The following is a 17,710-nucleotide window of genomic DNA, read 5'->3' on the forward strand; positions in this document are numbered from 1 at the left end:
TTGCCTTGTTGTGATATTGCTTCATGTGGGGCAAGTTGCACAAAAGAGTCTGGACGGTTTGTTCTTTTTTACCTGCACAGACTTACTGAAGGCGTCTTTGCCGAAGTCTTTGTCTTTCCTTCCATTTCCTTCCGATATTTACATCGTTAGAATGTGTTTTTGTTAGGTACCAGAAGTTTTGGTTTTATACATAGGAATTTAAGTTTCTTGATTGGAACTGTATAACATCTTAAATGATTCAAGACATTACTAATGAATATTCATACGCATAAAAAAAGTTAATTGCTCAAGAAGTGTTAGAGCTCTGACTGGCAAATGTGGATATTTTGGTTGGTTAAGAACTCGAAACCGTCACTTTTTAAAACAATGTTTTGTATGCCAAAGGTGAGAACTCTCAAAAAAATCTGAAAATTTAAAAGTTTTTTTTAGTTATTTTTAAACGATGGTATTTAGAAAAATCATTAGGAAGTCGTAAAAATGAAAAAGACATGTATATCTACATTCTCCTGGAGCGCTTCGTCCCTACGTGGACAAACCAAAGAAAAAGCCAATTGCAAGATAATGTCAAAAAGCAGCAAAGCGACTTTTTCTGAGATTGCACGCCGCGCTACCTAGCGTTAAATTTTTTACTTGCTTATTAAAAAGAAACAATTGAACTTAATGAAATGGGAATAATGGGGTTAAAGAGAAATAAGAGGTTCTTATGACCAGATCGAAAAATTATATCTCATATCTGGAAAAAAAAGAACACACGTCGGATTCAACAATTTAAATAAATTTAGTTTAGCGTTTTAGAATAATAACTTCAGCTGTTGAAAATTATAATTCCAACTATCTCGTTTTAAATGTCTAGCTTTTAGAGGTATATATCTACTATAAAGGGTTCATTTCCTAATTTTTGTAACTGTAATATGTATCGATAGATGGTGGTGTCAACCCTAGTTTAGCGAGTACACACACCTTGCATTTTCACATGGGCCAATGTAATATAAATAATTGTGTAATCTAATAAATAAAATAAATAAAAATTTAAACACTCAAAGTCTTTAAAATTAAAAATAAGTTCTTTCAAAATTTGGTAAAATTGCGGAATAAATGTTATCGAATATCGCAATTTTATGTCACTATCGATATTTCAGTGTGACCGCTTGAATTATTGGTATAGTAATTGTATAAAAAGTATATTTTTATAGGAAGCGGTATAAATTATCGATAAATCCGCAGTCACACTGTGCTCTTTAAAAAAATTTGATCAATTCAACGCGGACGTGGGTACGTTTCTAGGGCGTTTTAAATTTGATAATCATTTTTGAGCGGTAACGAATATTAATAAATACCTTATGTTGTGCCTGTTCGTATAAAAATGTAAAATTTCGCCTGATCTTAAGTACAAAATACATAAATAAATTAAGTTGCAGTCGTGGTTTCGACGAATTGTGCTTTGGTGAATAAATATTGCTGCATTAGTATAAGTGTATGTAAATCACAAACAAATATATGAGTGTTTATCGGTATCCGTGTGGAGGCATACATATACATGTACATATGTGCGATCGAAGCTGCGTCGGTACTCGTTGACTGGCCAAAGAATAAAAGCTCGTTCAAGTGTGTTCATAATAAAATATACATACAAAACATGGTGTCTGATTAATTAAAGCGTGTATGCCCCTTAATTGTAAAACACTTCCAATGAGTATTTGTTTCTGATTTAACAGTGTGTTTAAAATAACACATTACTCTATGCCGACGGCATGTTAAATATTTCTTAGTAAACTGAGATTCAGAAAAAATATTCGTATTATTCAAATCTCGGAAGTTAAACAAAATTTTATAGTAAGTACAATTAGTACTATATAAAAAAATGTCGAATTTTTTATTTATTTATTTGTACACTGTTACCAAAAGTTTAAACTTAAGGTACAGGGGGAACCGGCCGTAGTTGCTAAGACTTTCTGCCGCTTTTTGATTTTTTAATTTAAGTGTCTTTTACTTATTTGGTGTTAAATTTTAAAATACCCACTAACTTTTTACTTTAGTTTAAATGTGGAAATCACACTGTATAAAATGTACACTTGTATATGTATGTACGTGTGGGTATACATAGGTGCGTATATGTACATACATGCATACATACGTATATGTGTAAGCATGCTTCTCGATCCTCTGTTTCGAATCTAGAGAGCCGACAGTACTAACACAATAAAACCATAGCACGCACACCCTGAGTTTTGTTTATTTATTTGCTGAAAATACAATTTTCTGTATTCTGTTTTACGCATATATGTTTTGTTTAGACTGTGTCGTTTTCTTCTCTACCTGTTGATATACCACAATTTGTCTCTAAATAGAAACTCGTTGTGTCATTAGTCTTAAGCCGATGCGTATTCTGTTTTTATTGTTTTTGGGATGCCCTAGCGTCCTCGGCAAAGTTTTTACCTTAACTACAAGTTAGCTATTTCCGCCTGCGTGCACTACCTACCTACTTAAAAATCTCGGGCGACGGTTCAACCGCTCAGGCAGGTAGTAAACATAAATGTATACATGTGGCTAAATCCGAAAATTAACAATGGCACATATATATGTATTTGTTTTTCCGGATCATTTAGTTCTCAGGCAAGTAAAAGTCCTTGCGGGCCAACAAAAAATATTTTCAATGGAATGGATGCGCCAATTCGCTTGCACGTTAAAAAAATATTATAGTAGAAAAACAACAAATCATCTAACACCAGTAATGGTGACGTTTTCAACATCTTTCTCTTGCACAAAAATTATGTAAATTTATTTGTACCCTTTTTAATTAGTGTTTATAACACTTATTTACATGACACTTACTATATTTATAGACAATTAGTCAATCTCACTATCATCAATCAAATTAGGAAATACCTTTACCCGTTAGTCGTAGAGTAAAAGAGTATACTATATTCGTCGGAAAGTATGTAACATGAAGAAAGCGTTACCGACCCCATAAAGTATATATATTCTTGATCAGGATCACTAGCCGAGTCGATCGAGTCTGTGCGTCTGTTCGTCCGTCCGTATGAACGCTGAAATCTCGAAAACTATAAGAGATAAAACAGTCGAACTTGGCATGTAGATTCCGGGGGTTCCTACGCCCACTCTCTCGCCCACAATCCGCGAAAATAGAACAATAATTTTTACTGAAATGTATTTGTCTTATCAATACCTATCGATTGACATAAAAATTTTTTTTCCGACTACAAACCGCCCAAAACTGTGGTGGCCACAGTTGTCATCCTAGACATTTTTTTTGGTAAACTAAATTTGTCACATTAAACCCTTTCGATTGGGCCAAAATAGGAATAGCATGCTTCAGTGATATTGAAAAAAGGTTTTTTTCCAATTATTTCATTGTTTCTCTAATCGTTTCTTTAAATTTAATCCGAAATTCTTGAAAATATAAAAAATGATATTCTCAATATTCTAAGATAATATGCCAAACACCGAAGCTATAATTTGTTCTTATTATTATACCAGCTATATGATATAGTCGTCCGATTTTGATAAAATTTAATTCGAAATTCAGAACTAATTTAAATATGTTATATCCAAGCTTAGAAAGGTAAAAAAACACCGAAGGTAAACATACACCAAAGATATAATTTTTTTTTAAATTTTTTCCCCGATAGTTCCTATGGGAGCTATAAGATATAGTTGTCCGATCCGGCTGGTTCCGACTTATATACTACCTGCAATAGAAAGAAGACTTTTGGAAAAGTTTCAGCACGATAGATTTAAAACTGAGAGACTAGTTTGCGTAGAAACGGACGGACAGACGAACATGGCTAGATTGACTCGTCTTGTGATGCTGATCAAGAATATATATACTTTATGAGGTCGGAAACGTCTCCTTCACTGCGTTGCAAACTTCTGACTGAAATCATCTGAAATCATCACCCTTTGCAAGGGTACAAAAGAGGAATAAAATATTTTTTGTATATCACTGAAGTAAGCAAGAATCCTTAAAAATTTCACATGGTGTTACTAAAGTTGATTATTTCTTATAACCGAAAGGGTATACAAACTTCGGCTTGCCAAAGCTAACTTCGTTTCTTGTAATTCTGCTATTCAATTTGCTTGGGTTTAGTTGTACGATTTTGATAAAGCCATGTTTGAAATACTGACTGAGTGCAATTTTTTTGAAAAAGTACCATAAATGTACCACTATAGCTACGGAAAAATTAAAATTTTGCAGAACCTTTCAATGAAGATTTTGCTTTGTTGTTGTAAACTGGAAAAGTAAAAAGTTCGATGAAAATCAGATCTTCGGAACAGGGCTGGCACGCTTGTCGGCTTTGACTCATATCAATTTCAACTTGTCTAAGTTACCTTTCTTTTTTCGTTCGTTCTATATAAACTTTTTACCCTTAAAGAGGAATTAATATTTCCTTTTTAGAACAATATCCATCAGGATGCCATAAATTATATTAAGTTTCCCTGTCTCCCTCACTTTTATAGCGAATCAAAAAGATAAGTAATTTGCCAAAGCAAGTCAAACTCACGCCCAATCGAAACTTGTCCTACTAAAAAAGATCATTGAAAACACAACAAAACCGCTAAATTCGTTCTTATCCTTAAAAGCGGAACAGTTTGACATAATTGACATAAGTTTGACAGAAGCAGGCAGCATACCATTAAGGTCTGCACGTTTATGACGATTTCAACTTATTGATCAAATTTGCAACTAAAACGCACTTGCTAAGAATACTGACCACAAAGATTATTAGATGTAAAGCAAATAACTGGTTTTCGTCACCAATTAATTGTTTATTTTTTTTGTTACATTTCAGAAACGTTAAAGATTATGGATCACTTCAAAATACGGTACATTCAAATGCAGCGTTCTGCAGTGAGGGAAGACTTTCGCGGTTGACACAACTTAGGCAATATCAACAAAACCGTTACAAACCTGGAACGGAGTAAAACATGCCTCACACACACAGCAGGCATGGATCATCTGGAGATGATTTATGCAGTACTGACGAAGTGAAGATATTTAAAGACGAAGGAGACCGTGAAGATGAAAAAATATCATCTGAAAACTTATTAGTTGAAGAGAAGTCGAGCCTAATAGATTTAACTGAAAGTGAGGTAATATATATAAAAACCAATTTTTAATTAGGATTTAAACTTTAGTTACGACAATTAATTGAATATTTTCTCTAAGCAAAGACAACTTGGTTTCAAAATTTTTGTTAATTTACCTCAATTTTTAGCTGTACGAAACTAATCTATGAATCTGATAGCGCTCTTTCTTGATTTGTAGGTGTAATGCAATTTGGTTTCATGGCGAATTGTCTAATTCGAGTTATTTATTAAAAAATTACAAGTTCCAGGGTGTGCATATTGTCGCTTCCTTTAGCTGAATAACGGGTATCTAATAGTTGAGGCCGTCAACTACAGCTTACTTCCTTGTTATACGTTTACTAGTAGCGTAAATGGGTTTACCTTATAAAGTATATATATTCTTGATCAGGATTCCGTCCGTCTGTCTGTCTGTCCGTATGAACGCTGAGATCTCGGAAATTATAAGAGCTAGAACAGCCAGACTTGGCATGCAACTTGGCTTCCTGTGCAGCACAATTCGTTTCAGCGGGTCTCAACGCCCACTCTAACAACCACAAATTGCATAAACGCTTAAATCTGTCTGCCACCATAAACATCTACTGAAATAGCCGGTAGGTGACGCCCTAAAATATCACTCATAAAAATGTGCCACGCCACATTTTAAGGGTTCTGAAATCTCTGACTATGTAGATCAACTCAATATCAAAAACATAATCGCTACCATTTTTAGAAAAATGTTCTTGTTTGGGAAGAAAACAGCTATAAATAGCTAAATTGTTGGGCGGTTTGTGGGGGTAAAAGAAAGCGTGTCACATTTTTGTAGGTCAGTTGATAGGTATTGTTGATTTCAGTAAAAATTTCTATTCTATCATAAAAACTTTAGGCTCTACAAATTTTAGCGGATTGTGGGCGTTAGAGTGGGCACCTAGGTGAAACAAACTTGCGCAGGAAGCCCAGGAATCTGCGTGCCATGTCTGACTATTCTAACTTTTATAGTTTCCGAGATCTCTGCGTTTATACGGACTGACGGACATGTCTAGGTCGATTCGGCTTGTGATCCTAATAAAAATTTGGGCCGTTATTTTACAAACCAAACAGAATTGGCAAAAAAATTGAACATTTTTGATTTTTCTGAATCTTTTTTTACGTTTACTTCTCGGAAAATAAGTAAACACGTGCATCAGAGTTTGGACGAAAAACAGTTTTAAAAGTTTGTAAAAAATAGCTAGTTTTCGAAAAGTACCCTCTGTATGCAAGTCTATATCTCCATCTGTAGTTATCCGATTAATTGTATGCCCTTTGCATGAAATCCTCTGAAACGTCTACTGTTTAAATACATTTTTTTAAACACACAAAGTTTTTAATTTCTTTTAAAATAAAAATAAATTATTATTTCAAAAAATTTCTTAACTATTGCCCCACAAATTTTTTTTTTTTAATTGGTTACCTACAAACGGTTTTTTTTTATAGGATGGAGCCATTTTTTGTGAGTAAGTAAGTGAGAGCGAGTGAGATGGTTGCTGAAAATATAAGAGGACTTATTACATTAAATTCGATATCTTGAAAACAAAAAAATTGCTCCAAGCGATAAAAAAAACGATGGTAGGTGACGAATGGGGGTATACTTTAGAATTAACAAGAAAGGAAGCTAAAGTTTGTATACTCTTGCAGTAACACGAAGTGAAATTTTTAAGGATTGTTGCTGACTTCAGTAATATTAAAAAAAATTATTTTGTTCTTTTTTTCAGACCATTTTTTGGTCATCTATATCTTAGAGTAGTCCGATTTTTATTAAATCGAATTAAAAATTCTTAAAATTATAAAAAATTATATTTTTAATATTATAAGATAATATGTCAAAATGCCTCAAAGCTATAATTTGTTTCATCTTATTTTTCCACCAATTTTCCGATCGATGCTATGATTTTATAAAATTTAATTCGAAATTCAAAAAACCAAATAAAAAATGGCTAGATCGACATAGTGACGTTAATATCAATGAAGCCAGCAACAATCCTTAAAACGTTGATTATTTCTTATAAATGCAAGGGTATACTATTTTGCTTGCTTGCCGAAGTAAACTTCCTTTCTTGTTTACATTAAAGCGTATCATACATATATATTCTTATATGAACCTATCTTGATCTTGTTACTCTTCAATTTACGGGTATAAAAATATACTTTCTCTAATCTAAAATTTAATAACACTTTTACAAACTTTGACCTTTATTTATTTACCTCGATGATTGCTGAAGTATCTTATTCGCTTTAAAACAGTGTTTCAATGGAGAATCACAGCAACCGTCGGGGTAGTTTTTTTTATGTTTAAACGTCTAATCAGCATTATATATTTTAACTTATTTTTAAGCGATAACGAGCTATAAAAGGTTGACGTCTTACCAAATATGTTTTATAACTTATCAATATTAATATATTTGTTATTTAAAATTTTATTTTTTTCTTTGTAGGAAAAGGGTCAAAAAATTGCGCGGCCGGACCACAGTCCTGTTTTTAGTAAGTATATTTTAATATACAAATTAAACTTTCCTGGTTATCGAATGGATTGCTATAGTCGAGTGCTTCGACTGTTACATAACTCAGCCTAAGATAAAAAAAGGGTAGATTTAGATTTACAAGCATAAAAACGCCTCCTACCTGTCCCCAAAAATACCCAGTTTTATTATTTTCTTATTTTGCATTATCAAGTAATTAAATTATGTATTATAAAAATAAAAAATTTAAATTAATTGTACCGGAGCATGATTTTTTAAAACGTTATATGCGCTTGATAGTTATAGCTCTTTCTTTTTCTCAAAACAATGTTTTTATAACATGGTGGATGGTGAAATGTTTATTGTACAACATTTTAAGAATGTTGTGTTGAAATTTCATGTCAATCGGAAAAAACCTGAAAAAGATATGACCATTTAAATGACAGGCCGTTTATGCCGGTCTTTAGCATTCAAAATTTTAAACCGTTCTTCTAAAAAAAAGAGTAGGTTTTTTTTTTAAATTAAATAAGCGAAAAGGATTCACTGTACGTAAAAGTTTGTGTAGCAACCCCCAACAATCATAAGGAGTGCTAATTTATATGTAGGTATACATACAGTGTAGGCAGTGTAGGTAAACAATGCATACAAATGTGTCTTGGTAGCCAATACAAGCTTGAACAAGGTCTGCCTAAATGTGCTTGTGTTGAGTTGTACCGGCAGAGAGTTAAACGTTGTTAAAACTAGAGTGAAAGAGATAGTGAATTTGGTAGAGACGAAGGAGGTAAGGTGCGTCAGATAAATAACCGGCTACGTTGATTTAAAGTTTGGCATCCACCGTTTCATGGTGCTAACAAGGTGATGAAGATCGTTCACCGACACGCTACTTTACTTCTTTTATGTTCTGGTAGATGTGTATTCTGTATGCGTAATAAATGCACAAAACTCCTAATACATATAAACAAAGTGTTTTAAAAGCTACATCAAGTTTAATAAAGCGCCGATAAACATTTTTATGTGTTTGCAAACTAATACTAATCATATAATATTTACATTTAAAAACGTAAAGAAAAAGTATTTACGAATCAATATTTTTCTCTGTGTATCCTTGAAATTTAATGATTTTTCGCGGAATTCTCAGTCTTGAGCTTTCTTAGCTTAAAGTTGCTATGTTGGCGATCGCTGGTTCTCGACTTGGTAACTTATATAAAACCAAAGTAAAATTTGTATAAGTTACTCCTTGATAAAAGAGTAAATATTTTTTTTTCGAAATTTTTCCTTCGAATTAAATGATTAGACATTAAGTGTACAGGTTTTTCTCATATAAACATATATAAACATATATATTGGATAAATTAAATAATTAACTTCTAAGTACGAAAGTAGCAACAAATTACAAAAAATATAAATATATGACTATTTATATAAATAATGGATTAAATTAAACAAGTTTTGTTGCTAATTTGGAAATCGAACTATTTAGAAACTAATATCTACAAAAACCCATATAAAATTATGTTTGTTTATTTTGATCAGTCTACAAGAAATAAAATTATTATTTATTTTATACACCCAAAAATATATCTTTGAGTGTCAATTTAATAAGGGTGGTTGAAAATGACATGCATCATTTTTTGGGATCAATTTGATCCTAATTGAGTGTCAAATGTGTACTACATTGTATAAAAAATTATATTTGACCATGCCATAGTTACTTTGAAAACGATAAAAGCTTTTTTCGATTGTGCGAGTCTCGAACTTTGCTCAATTACTGGTTTTAGAACTTAACGCCCGCGAAAAACGTTGTGCGACAGACCAGCTGGTAAGGCCTCTGTCACTGATCTGAAAGGTCTCTGCTTCAAGTTCGCACCGAAGCAGAGCCTTAGGTATTTAAGAATAATATCTAAAATTTGCGTATAATTGTAATAACAAAACTGTTTTATTTGATTTAAGACTTCAAATATAACAAAGAAGAACGCTATAGTCGAGTGCCTCGACCATCAGATTCCAGTTACTCAGCTTAAGGGAAAAATAATAATGGAGATATATAGCAGCAAAGAAATATTTTCAAGCGCCACCTATATATTTTTATACCCTTGCAGAGGGTATAATGATTTCAGTCAGAAGTTTGCAACGCAGTGAAGGAGACGTTTCCGACCCCATAAAGTATATATATTCTTGATCAGCGTCACAAGACGAGCCGATCTAGCCATGTTCGTCTGTCCGTCCGTTTCTACGCAAACTAGTCTCTCAGTTTTGAAGCTATCGGGCTGAAACTTTTCCAAAAGTCTTCTTTCTATTGCAGGTAGTATATAAGTCGGATCGGACAACTATATCTTATAGCTCCCATAGGAACAATCGGGGAAAAAATTAAAAAAAAATTATATCTTTCGTGTTTTTTAATGTATATCTTTCTAAGCTTGGACATAACATTTTTAAATTAGTTCTGAATTGCGAATTAAATTTTATCAAAATCGGACGACTAATTAAATTTTATCAAAATCGGACGACTATATCATATAGCTCCCATAGGAACATTCGGAAAATTAGTGGTAAAATAATATGAAAAAATTATATCTTCGGTGTTTTGTAATATATAACCTTAGCTCGGAAATAGAATTTTTTAATTAGTTCTGAATTTCGATTAAATTTTATCAAATTTTATCATCTATCTGTCATAGGAAAGATCCGAAAATGGGTGAGAAAATAATATAATATATTCTATAATTATAAATAATATTATAAAATTGGGAATATAATTTTTTATATTTTTAAGAATATGGAATTAAAATTGGTAAAAATCGGACGACTTTAACAAATAGCTGTAAAAGAAACGGTCAGAGAAATAATGAAATAATCTTTTTTTAATATCACTGAAGGCAGCAACAATCCTTTAAAATTTCACATGGTGTTACTAACGTTTATTATTTCTTATAACTTTTTTTTATTTTTTTAATAAAATGTTTTGCTTTATTCCAGATAAACTCGATACACATGCTCCTAGCTTCAATATGGGATATTTAGTTTCACCCTATTCCTATGGAAATGGAACTCCAAGTGGATTGCCTGTCACAATGGTAAGAATATAAATTTCCGATATTTTGCATTTTTTTTCACATGCAGACATGTTGGCTATTCTACGCATATTTGCTTAAGAAATATTATAGTTAGTTTTAATTTTTCATTTTTTAATGAATAGGTGTCGAAGATAAACATTGCAGCGTAACTAATACATTAATAATCAAGATTCTATGTCTGTCCATACAAACACTAAAACAGGAAATTATTCCCCTTCTTGTTACTGTGGACGGAAGTCCAATTAGGGACGATACCGATTGAAAGATGTAATACAGTGATCAATTTATTTTAAACATTAAAACTTTTTCAAAAATAATTTATTAAAAAGAAATTGATGAAAATAAAAAATAAAGGAAATATGATTCGGCAAGCCAAAGTTTGTATACACTTGCAGCTATAAGAAATAATCAATTTTAGTAACACCATGTACAATTTTTAAGGATTGTTGCTGGCTTTAGTAACATTAAGAAAAACAATTATTTCATTATTTTGCTCTCGACGACGAGGTCTAAAAAGAGAATGAAATAATTTTTTTTAATATCACTGAAGTCAGCAACAATCCTTAAAAATTTGAAATGGTCTTACTAAAGTTGATTATTTCTTATAACTGCAAGGGTATGCAAAATTCGGCTTGCCGAACTTAACTTCCTTGCTTGTTATCTTTAGTTTTGTAACAGATCTGATAGTCGAAGCTCATGACTCTGGCGTTCTTTTTTTTTCGCAAGGTGATTTTACTATCCACGTCTATATTACAATAATTAATGTTTTTTCGTTACCCAGTGGTATCTGTAAATAAACTGAATATAGTTGGTTAAAGGGTAAACGATGCATTTGTGTGTTATGTGAGATTATAAGCCTTCAGAATACTACTCCATTGTTGTCAACTCAAATGAAATCTTTAAAAAATTGGGGTTACTCTCGTATTTGTATTTAAAACAGCCTTAACAAGCTTTTGGTGGTTGTTTTTATGGTTTTTATTTAGCTCCGCAATACTTTTTACAACTTTATAAAACCGGAAATTTCTTGATATTTTATATTTTATATGAATTCATGAAACTATTTGTTTAAACAAGTTGTGTTTTTAAGAAAAGGTTTCAGAAAAATAAATACAAAGGAAACAATATCAATTGGATTACTACAGCTTGAGATAAGGATGTTTAAACAATAGAAATTTAAAAAAAAAATTTTTTTTTTAGCAAAATATATCAGTATAAAAGTACGAATATATTTAGAGTAAACAATGAAAAACGCTATATATATATTTTTTTTTTGGGCACCACCTACCGACTCTTTCAGTAGATGTTATGTGGGAGGCAGCCAGATTTAAGCGTTTAAACCGTTTGTGGGCGTAAGAGTGTACGTGGCACCTTTTTTTGGCGATAGGTATTGATGAGACAAATAAATTTCAGTTTAAATTTTGGTTCTATCATAAAAACTGTAGGCGCTATAGATTTTCGCGGATTGTTGGCATTAGAGAGGGCGTGGCATCCCGCTGAAACAAACTTGCCTTCATACGGACGCACGGACAAACGAACAATGCTCGACTAGTGATCAAGAATATATATATATTTTAAGGGATTATATATTCCGACGAATCTAGTATACCCTTTTACTTTACCAGTAACGAGTTTAGAGTTTCCAAAATATTTTCTCAATCTATATAAAGAAGTCAATATATATAAAAAACTAAGTTTGTGAAATTGAATGAAATGAAATTAGTAGTTCTAAGATTATATTTTCAGCTTTACGTATTCTAAGCGAACGGGTATGATCAAAACCAAAATTGTATATATGGGACAATTTAAAGCAAGTATATACCGTTCACATCACTGGTATCAATGGGGGTGGAAACACACTTTGTGAAGGGCGGCACGTTTCATATTAGAAGCGGCGACATCAAAGGATTTTTTAGTTTCACTGAATCGTTTGCCGTTGTACTCAGCAGCTTGTTTTTATTATTGTTTATGTGTTGCTTGTTTGTTTCTATTTTATTCGCCAAGGCGTAATAAGCAAGACTATTATCAGTGATAAATTGAAAGTCCATATTTACGCTTGATTTAAAAATGGGAGTTTGGTATTAATGTATTATTTTCTCTTTGCGTATTGCTTGCTTTTTTATTATAATACCAGATTCTTTGCATATATTTGATATAAATTTCAACGAAAACAAGAGGTATCAGGTTCCACTTTTTAGTTAACGAAAAAATTAGTTTGTCTACTACAGCCCACGCTAAAACGAAATTTTTAAAAATGCCGCTGGACCGACTTACACTTTTACACTATCTGGGATCTGTTTGCTGAGTTCAAAATTTGGTTACTCGTTACTCGTAGAGGAAAAGGGTATACTATATTCGTCGAAAGTATGTAACAGGTAGAAGGAAGCGTTTGAGGCAACCAAAATTTTGACACAAACTGCCCAAAATTGTGACAGCCACAGTTTTAACGCTAGAAACAACATTTAATTGACATTTATTTGGCTCTTGCATACCTATTGATTGACCTACACGGACAAATGGATAAGAATAGATTGACACGGCTAGTGATCCCAAAAAAGAAATCTAGTTTATGGGTTCCAAGACGCTACCTTCTAGCTGTTCATCCTTTACCCAAATACCATATACAAGTAACGGGTATAATTGAAAACAAGACGGGAATTTAAGTTCGGCAAGCCGAAGTTTGTATAACTTTGCAGTTATAAGAAATATTCAACGTTAGTAAAACCATGTGAAATTTTTAAGAATTGTTGCTAGCTTCAGTGATATTAAAAAAAATTTTTTTTTATTAATTTTCTGACCGTTTCATTGGCAGCTATTTGTTAGAGTCGTCCTATTTTTATTAAATTTAATTCGAAATTCTTAAAAATATAAAAAATTATATTCCCAATATTATAGGATAATTGTCACTCACTCAAGTTATAATTTGTTTCATATTATTTACCCATCCAAATTTATAACTAATTAAAAAATGTTATTTCCAAGCGTATGAGGTTGTATGTTAAAAAACACCAAAGATATGTATAATATTTTCATTTTATTTTCCCACCAATAGTCGTCCGATTTTGATCAAATTTAATTTAAAATTCATAACCAAATAAAAAATGTTATTTTTAAGCTTTGGAGCTTATATGTTAAAAAACATCGTATTCCTATGGGAGCTTTAAGATATGGTTGTCCGATCCGGCTGGTTCCGACTTATATACTACCTGCAATAGAAGGAAAACTTTTCAGCCCGATAGCTTTAAAACTGAGAGACCAGTTTGCGTAGAAACGGACGTCTAGTGATGCTGATCAAGAAAATATATATCTTATAGGGTAGGGTTTGCATTGCAAACTTCTGACTTTGATCATTATACCCTCTGCTAGGGTATAAAAAACTGATTTCAAATTTTCGTTTTTGGTGTAAAATGTATTCGATTAATAATGAGTTTTTTGTTTATTAGGCCAACAAAATTGGACTACCTCCGTTTTTTTGTCACAATACAGACCCGTTAACGACACCACCTCCAGCACATTGCGGAATTCCACCTTATCAACTTGATCCGAAGACTATGGGTAAGTTAAAACTAAAAAAGTAATAATTAATATATAAAAATTATAAGAACACTTAGTTTTGTAATGTAATGTTGTTGTTATTCCGTCGGTATTATTTTCAAACTAAATCTGTTCATAAGACATTTCGATTCCAATATATATATATATATATATATATATATATATATATATTGACCAACAGAGACTTCATAAAATGAAATGTTTTATTTTTGTTTCAGCAAGTGAATTGCTCAGAAAAATACTTAAGTGTGAACCCCTGTTCTTAGCTGTGCGTTTAAGGTTGAAAATGTAAAACAACCATAAGCATATCCTGCGGTGCCCAAGCACTGTTTTTGTTGGCCATAATTGATTTACATTAGTGGACATGCGTATTTTGACAAAGAAAACATAAATGTTCTCAAATTTTCAACATACTGTACATGGGAAGATCATCTTAATTTCCGTATTTACAGATTGAACTTTTTCAAGAAAGGTATTACCCTTTTAGTAAACGATATCTGTATGATAGCACAACAAAACCGATGACACATACTTTTGTGTGTTGTTTTATTCTTGCGGCTTGTCAGTGGCCCTTTTAAATTTCTATAAAGTAACCCCGCCACAAGTTATTGACTTTTTCACCCTAGTCACCATTCACGAAATTCATTCAAATTATGAAGTAATAATTGCTTATGATGCGATTTCATTTGTACACATAAAAAATTGTTAGGAAATGATTCTGTCCCTCGTTGTTTGTTTGCGCTGAATAGAATTCGTGGTGGGTTGAAATTTTACCCCAGCATTAGGGCTATGTTGGTTTACGGATCAAATGGGTACCAGCGGCGTAAATAAAAGGCGTGCACTTAAGAGGTCCAACGGATTACACGGCGTTATGAACCTTTACAATGATCAAGTATTCATAATTGAATAATACAATAAAACTTGAGCCAGCTATATGATGCAGCCACAGGCATTGGCCGTTGCTAAGGCTAAAATAATTACGTACTTGTGTGAGTTATTTTTTTTCGGAATGTATGTAACAGGCAGAAGGAAGCTTTTTCGACTCCATAATGTATATATATTCTTGATCAGGATCACTAGCCTAGTCGATCTAGTCATCTTCCTCTGTCTGTCTGTCCGTCCGTCCGTCCAACCGTCTGTCAGTCATCGATCCCTATCGTTTGAGTCCAAAAACATTTTGAAAAACTCACTTTAACGCCCACAAACCGAAGAAAATTGCAGTGACCACAGTTTTCATGATTGAAAAAAAATATTTATTTAAAATGTATTAGTCTTACAAATACCACTCTAACGCACACAAACGGTAAAAACGCTTATATCTGTCTGTGCTGGGCAGGAAGCCAGGAATTTGCATGCCAAGTCTAAATATTCTAGATAGTTCCCGAGATTTCAGCGTTCATACGGACGGACGGACAGACAGACGACCCTGTAAAGTATACTTATATATTGTTGATCAGGATCACTAGCCGAGTCGATCTAGCTGTGTCCATCTGTCCGTCCGCTTCTACGCAAACTAGTCTCTCAGTTTTAAAGCTATCGGTCTGAAACTAACCCAAAAGTCTTATTTCTATTGCAGGTAGTATATAAGTTGGAACCAGCCGGACAACTATATCTTATAGCTCCCATAGGAACTATCGGGAAAAATATTTAAAAAAATATCTTTGGTGTTTTTTTACATATACCTTTCTAAGCTTGGATATAACATTTTTAAATTCGTTCTTGATTTCGAATTAAATTTTATCAAAATCGGACGACTATATCATATAGCTCCCATAGAAACAATCGGAAAATTAGTGGTAAAATAATATTGAAAAATTATATCTTCGGTGTTTTTTAACTTATAACCTCCTACGCTTGGAAATAACATTTTTTATTTGGTTTAATTTTGAATTAAATTTTATTAAAATCGGACGACCATATCATACGGCTGCCATAGGAGCAATCGGAAAATTAGTCGGAAACATGAAATAAAAATTATATATTTAGTGTTTTTAAACATATAGCTTTATAAGCTTGAAATTAACATTTTTAATTAGTTCTGAATTTCGAACCACATTTTATTAAAATCGGACGACTATAGCTGTCATAGGAACGATAGAATAATTGGTGGGAAATAATATGAAACAAATTATAGCTCTGGGCCTTTTTGACATATTATCTTATAATATTGTGAATACAAATTTTAATATTTTTAAAAATTTCGAATTCAATTTAATAAAATTATTGATTATTTTTTACAACTGCAAGGGTATACAAACTTCGGCTTGCCAAAATTAACTTCTTTTCTTGTTTAACATAAAATCTTCTTAGCTTGGAAATAACATTTTTTAATTAATTCTGAATTTTGAATTAAATTTTATCAAAAACAGACGACTATATCATATAGGTGTCATAGGAACAATCGGCAAATGATTGGGAAAATAATATGAAAAAATTATTTACCAAAGTTGATTATTTTGTATAACTGGAAGGATATACAAACTTCGACTTGCCGAAGTTAACTTCCTTTCTTGTTCCTATAGATAGTAAATCTACACACTTGTGGTTTGGTTTTTAGGTACTCAATATTGCAATCTTAAATATTGCACCTGTTTCATTAAATTCCAAGGTCTTGAATGTCGGGATTGACACTATTTAACAAATTATTTAATACTTTTCAACAAACCATTAAATGCGGTTTATCGCATACTCTGGTTTGGTTACTTAGACATTGATTTATTTCCTGTCAGCATCCTACAATACTGAAATGCATATATAAACGATAATTGTTCAGCTATTAAGGTCGACACAAATAGGGGCGTTTTCCTTTTTAAGGATATACAGAGAGACCGCCCTCTGTGCGAAGTGGTTAAAAGCACTTCGTTCATGACTTGAAACTACCCCCATAAACCTTAATTGTAAGCCTTGGTATTACTCCCTTTACATTTTTTCAGATTTTCCAAAAACGATATGAGCCATTTAGGTAAAAAGATTCAAATAGAACATTTTGTAAACTAGATTTCTTATATATGTATTTTATGCCCTTGCAAAAAGTTTTATAATTTTGGTAAAAAAAAATTTACCACGTTTTCAACCCTGTAAAGAGTATTTTTCATACTCTGCGATCTGAGTTTAAAGTTTATTATTTTTAAACTTTTCATTCGATTTAAACTAATTTAATGCATTTTATCTTAAAAATGTCCCTGGTAGGCCTTTTATCTATACTTTATCATAAAGAATACTTTATTATTTGAAGACAGATAGATAAATAGATTGGCGAGAAATCAGATATAAAGACATGATTTGTCTAAATACCACCGTTTAAATCTTATTTGAATTTTTTTGATTATTGGGAATCCTGATCTTTTGATATACAAAACATTGTTGTAAGATTTACTAGTTCAGGACATATAACACTGCGTGAGCCTGACATTTTGGGTGCGTATCCATACTCTATTTAAGGGACTTGGAATCATTTAAATTGTTATAAGTAGTTCCGCATCAGAAACATGAACTCTATTAATT

At 32.0% G+C, this 17,710-nt stretch overlaps 1 protein-coding gene across 5 annotated transcripts in view; it reads left to right on the top strand.

Moving 5' to 3' along the window:
* The first annotated feature begins 1,220 nt into the window (after positions 1–1,220).
* The window catches only part of LOC108024899 (protein pangolin, isoforms A/H/I/S), a 59,562-nt gene continuing 43,072 nt past the window's right edge, over positions 1,221–17,710 (top strand). Inside the window, exons 1-5 of one of the 5 annotated variants that reach the window (XM_017095055.3) lie at positions 1,221–1,272; positions 4,812–5,112; positions 7,557–7,602; positions 10,557–10,654; positions 14,095–14,206. In XM_017095055.3, the coding sequence (XP_016950544.1) occupies positions 4,948–5,112; positions 7,557–7,602; positions 10,557–10,654; positions 14,095–14,206 (421 nt within the window). In that variant the 5' untranslated portion in view covers positions 1,221–1,272; positions 4,812–4,947. Of the gene's footprint in view, positions 1,834–4,811; positions 5,113–7,556; positions 7,603–10,556; positions 10,655–14,094; positions 14,207–17,710 lie in introns of all 5 variants that reach the window. The other 4 variants (XM_017095058.2, XM_017095056.3, XM_017095054.3 and 1 more) reach the window with 4 other exon arrangements.

This window comes from Drosophila biarmipes, chromosome 4 (assembly GCF_025231255.1).
Source record: "Drosophila biarmipes strain raj3 chromosome 4, RU_DBia_V1.1, whole genome shotgun sequence".
NCBI lineage: Eukaryota > Metazoa > Arthropoda > Insecta > Diptera > Drosophilidae > Drosophila > Drosophila biarmipes.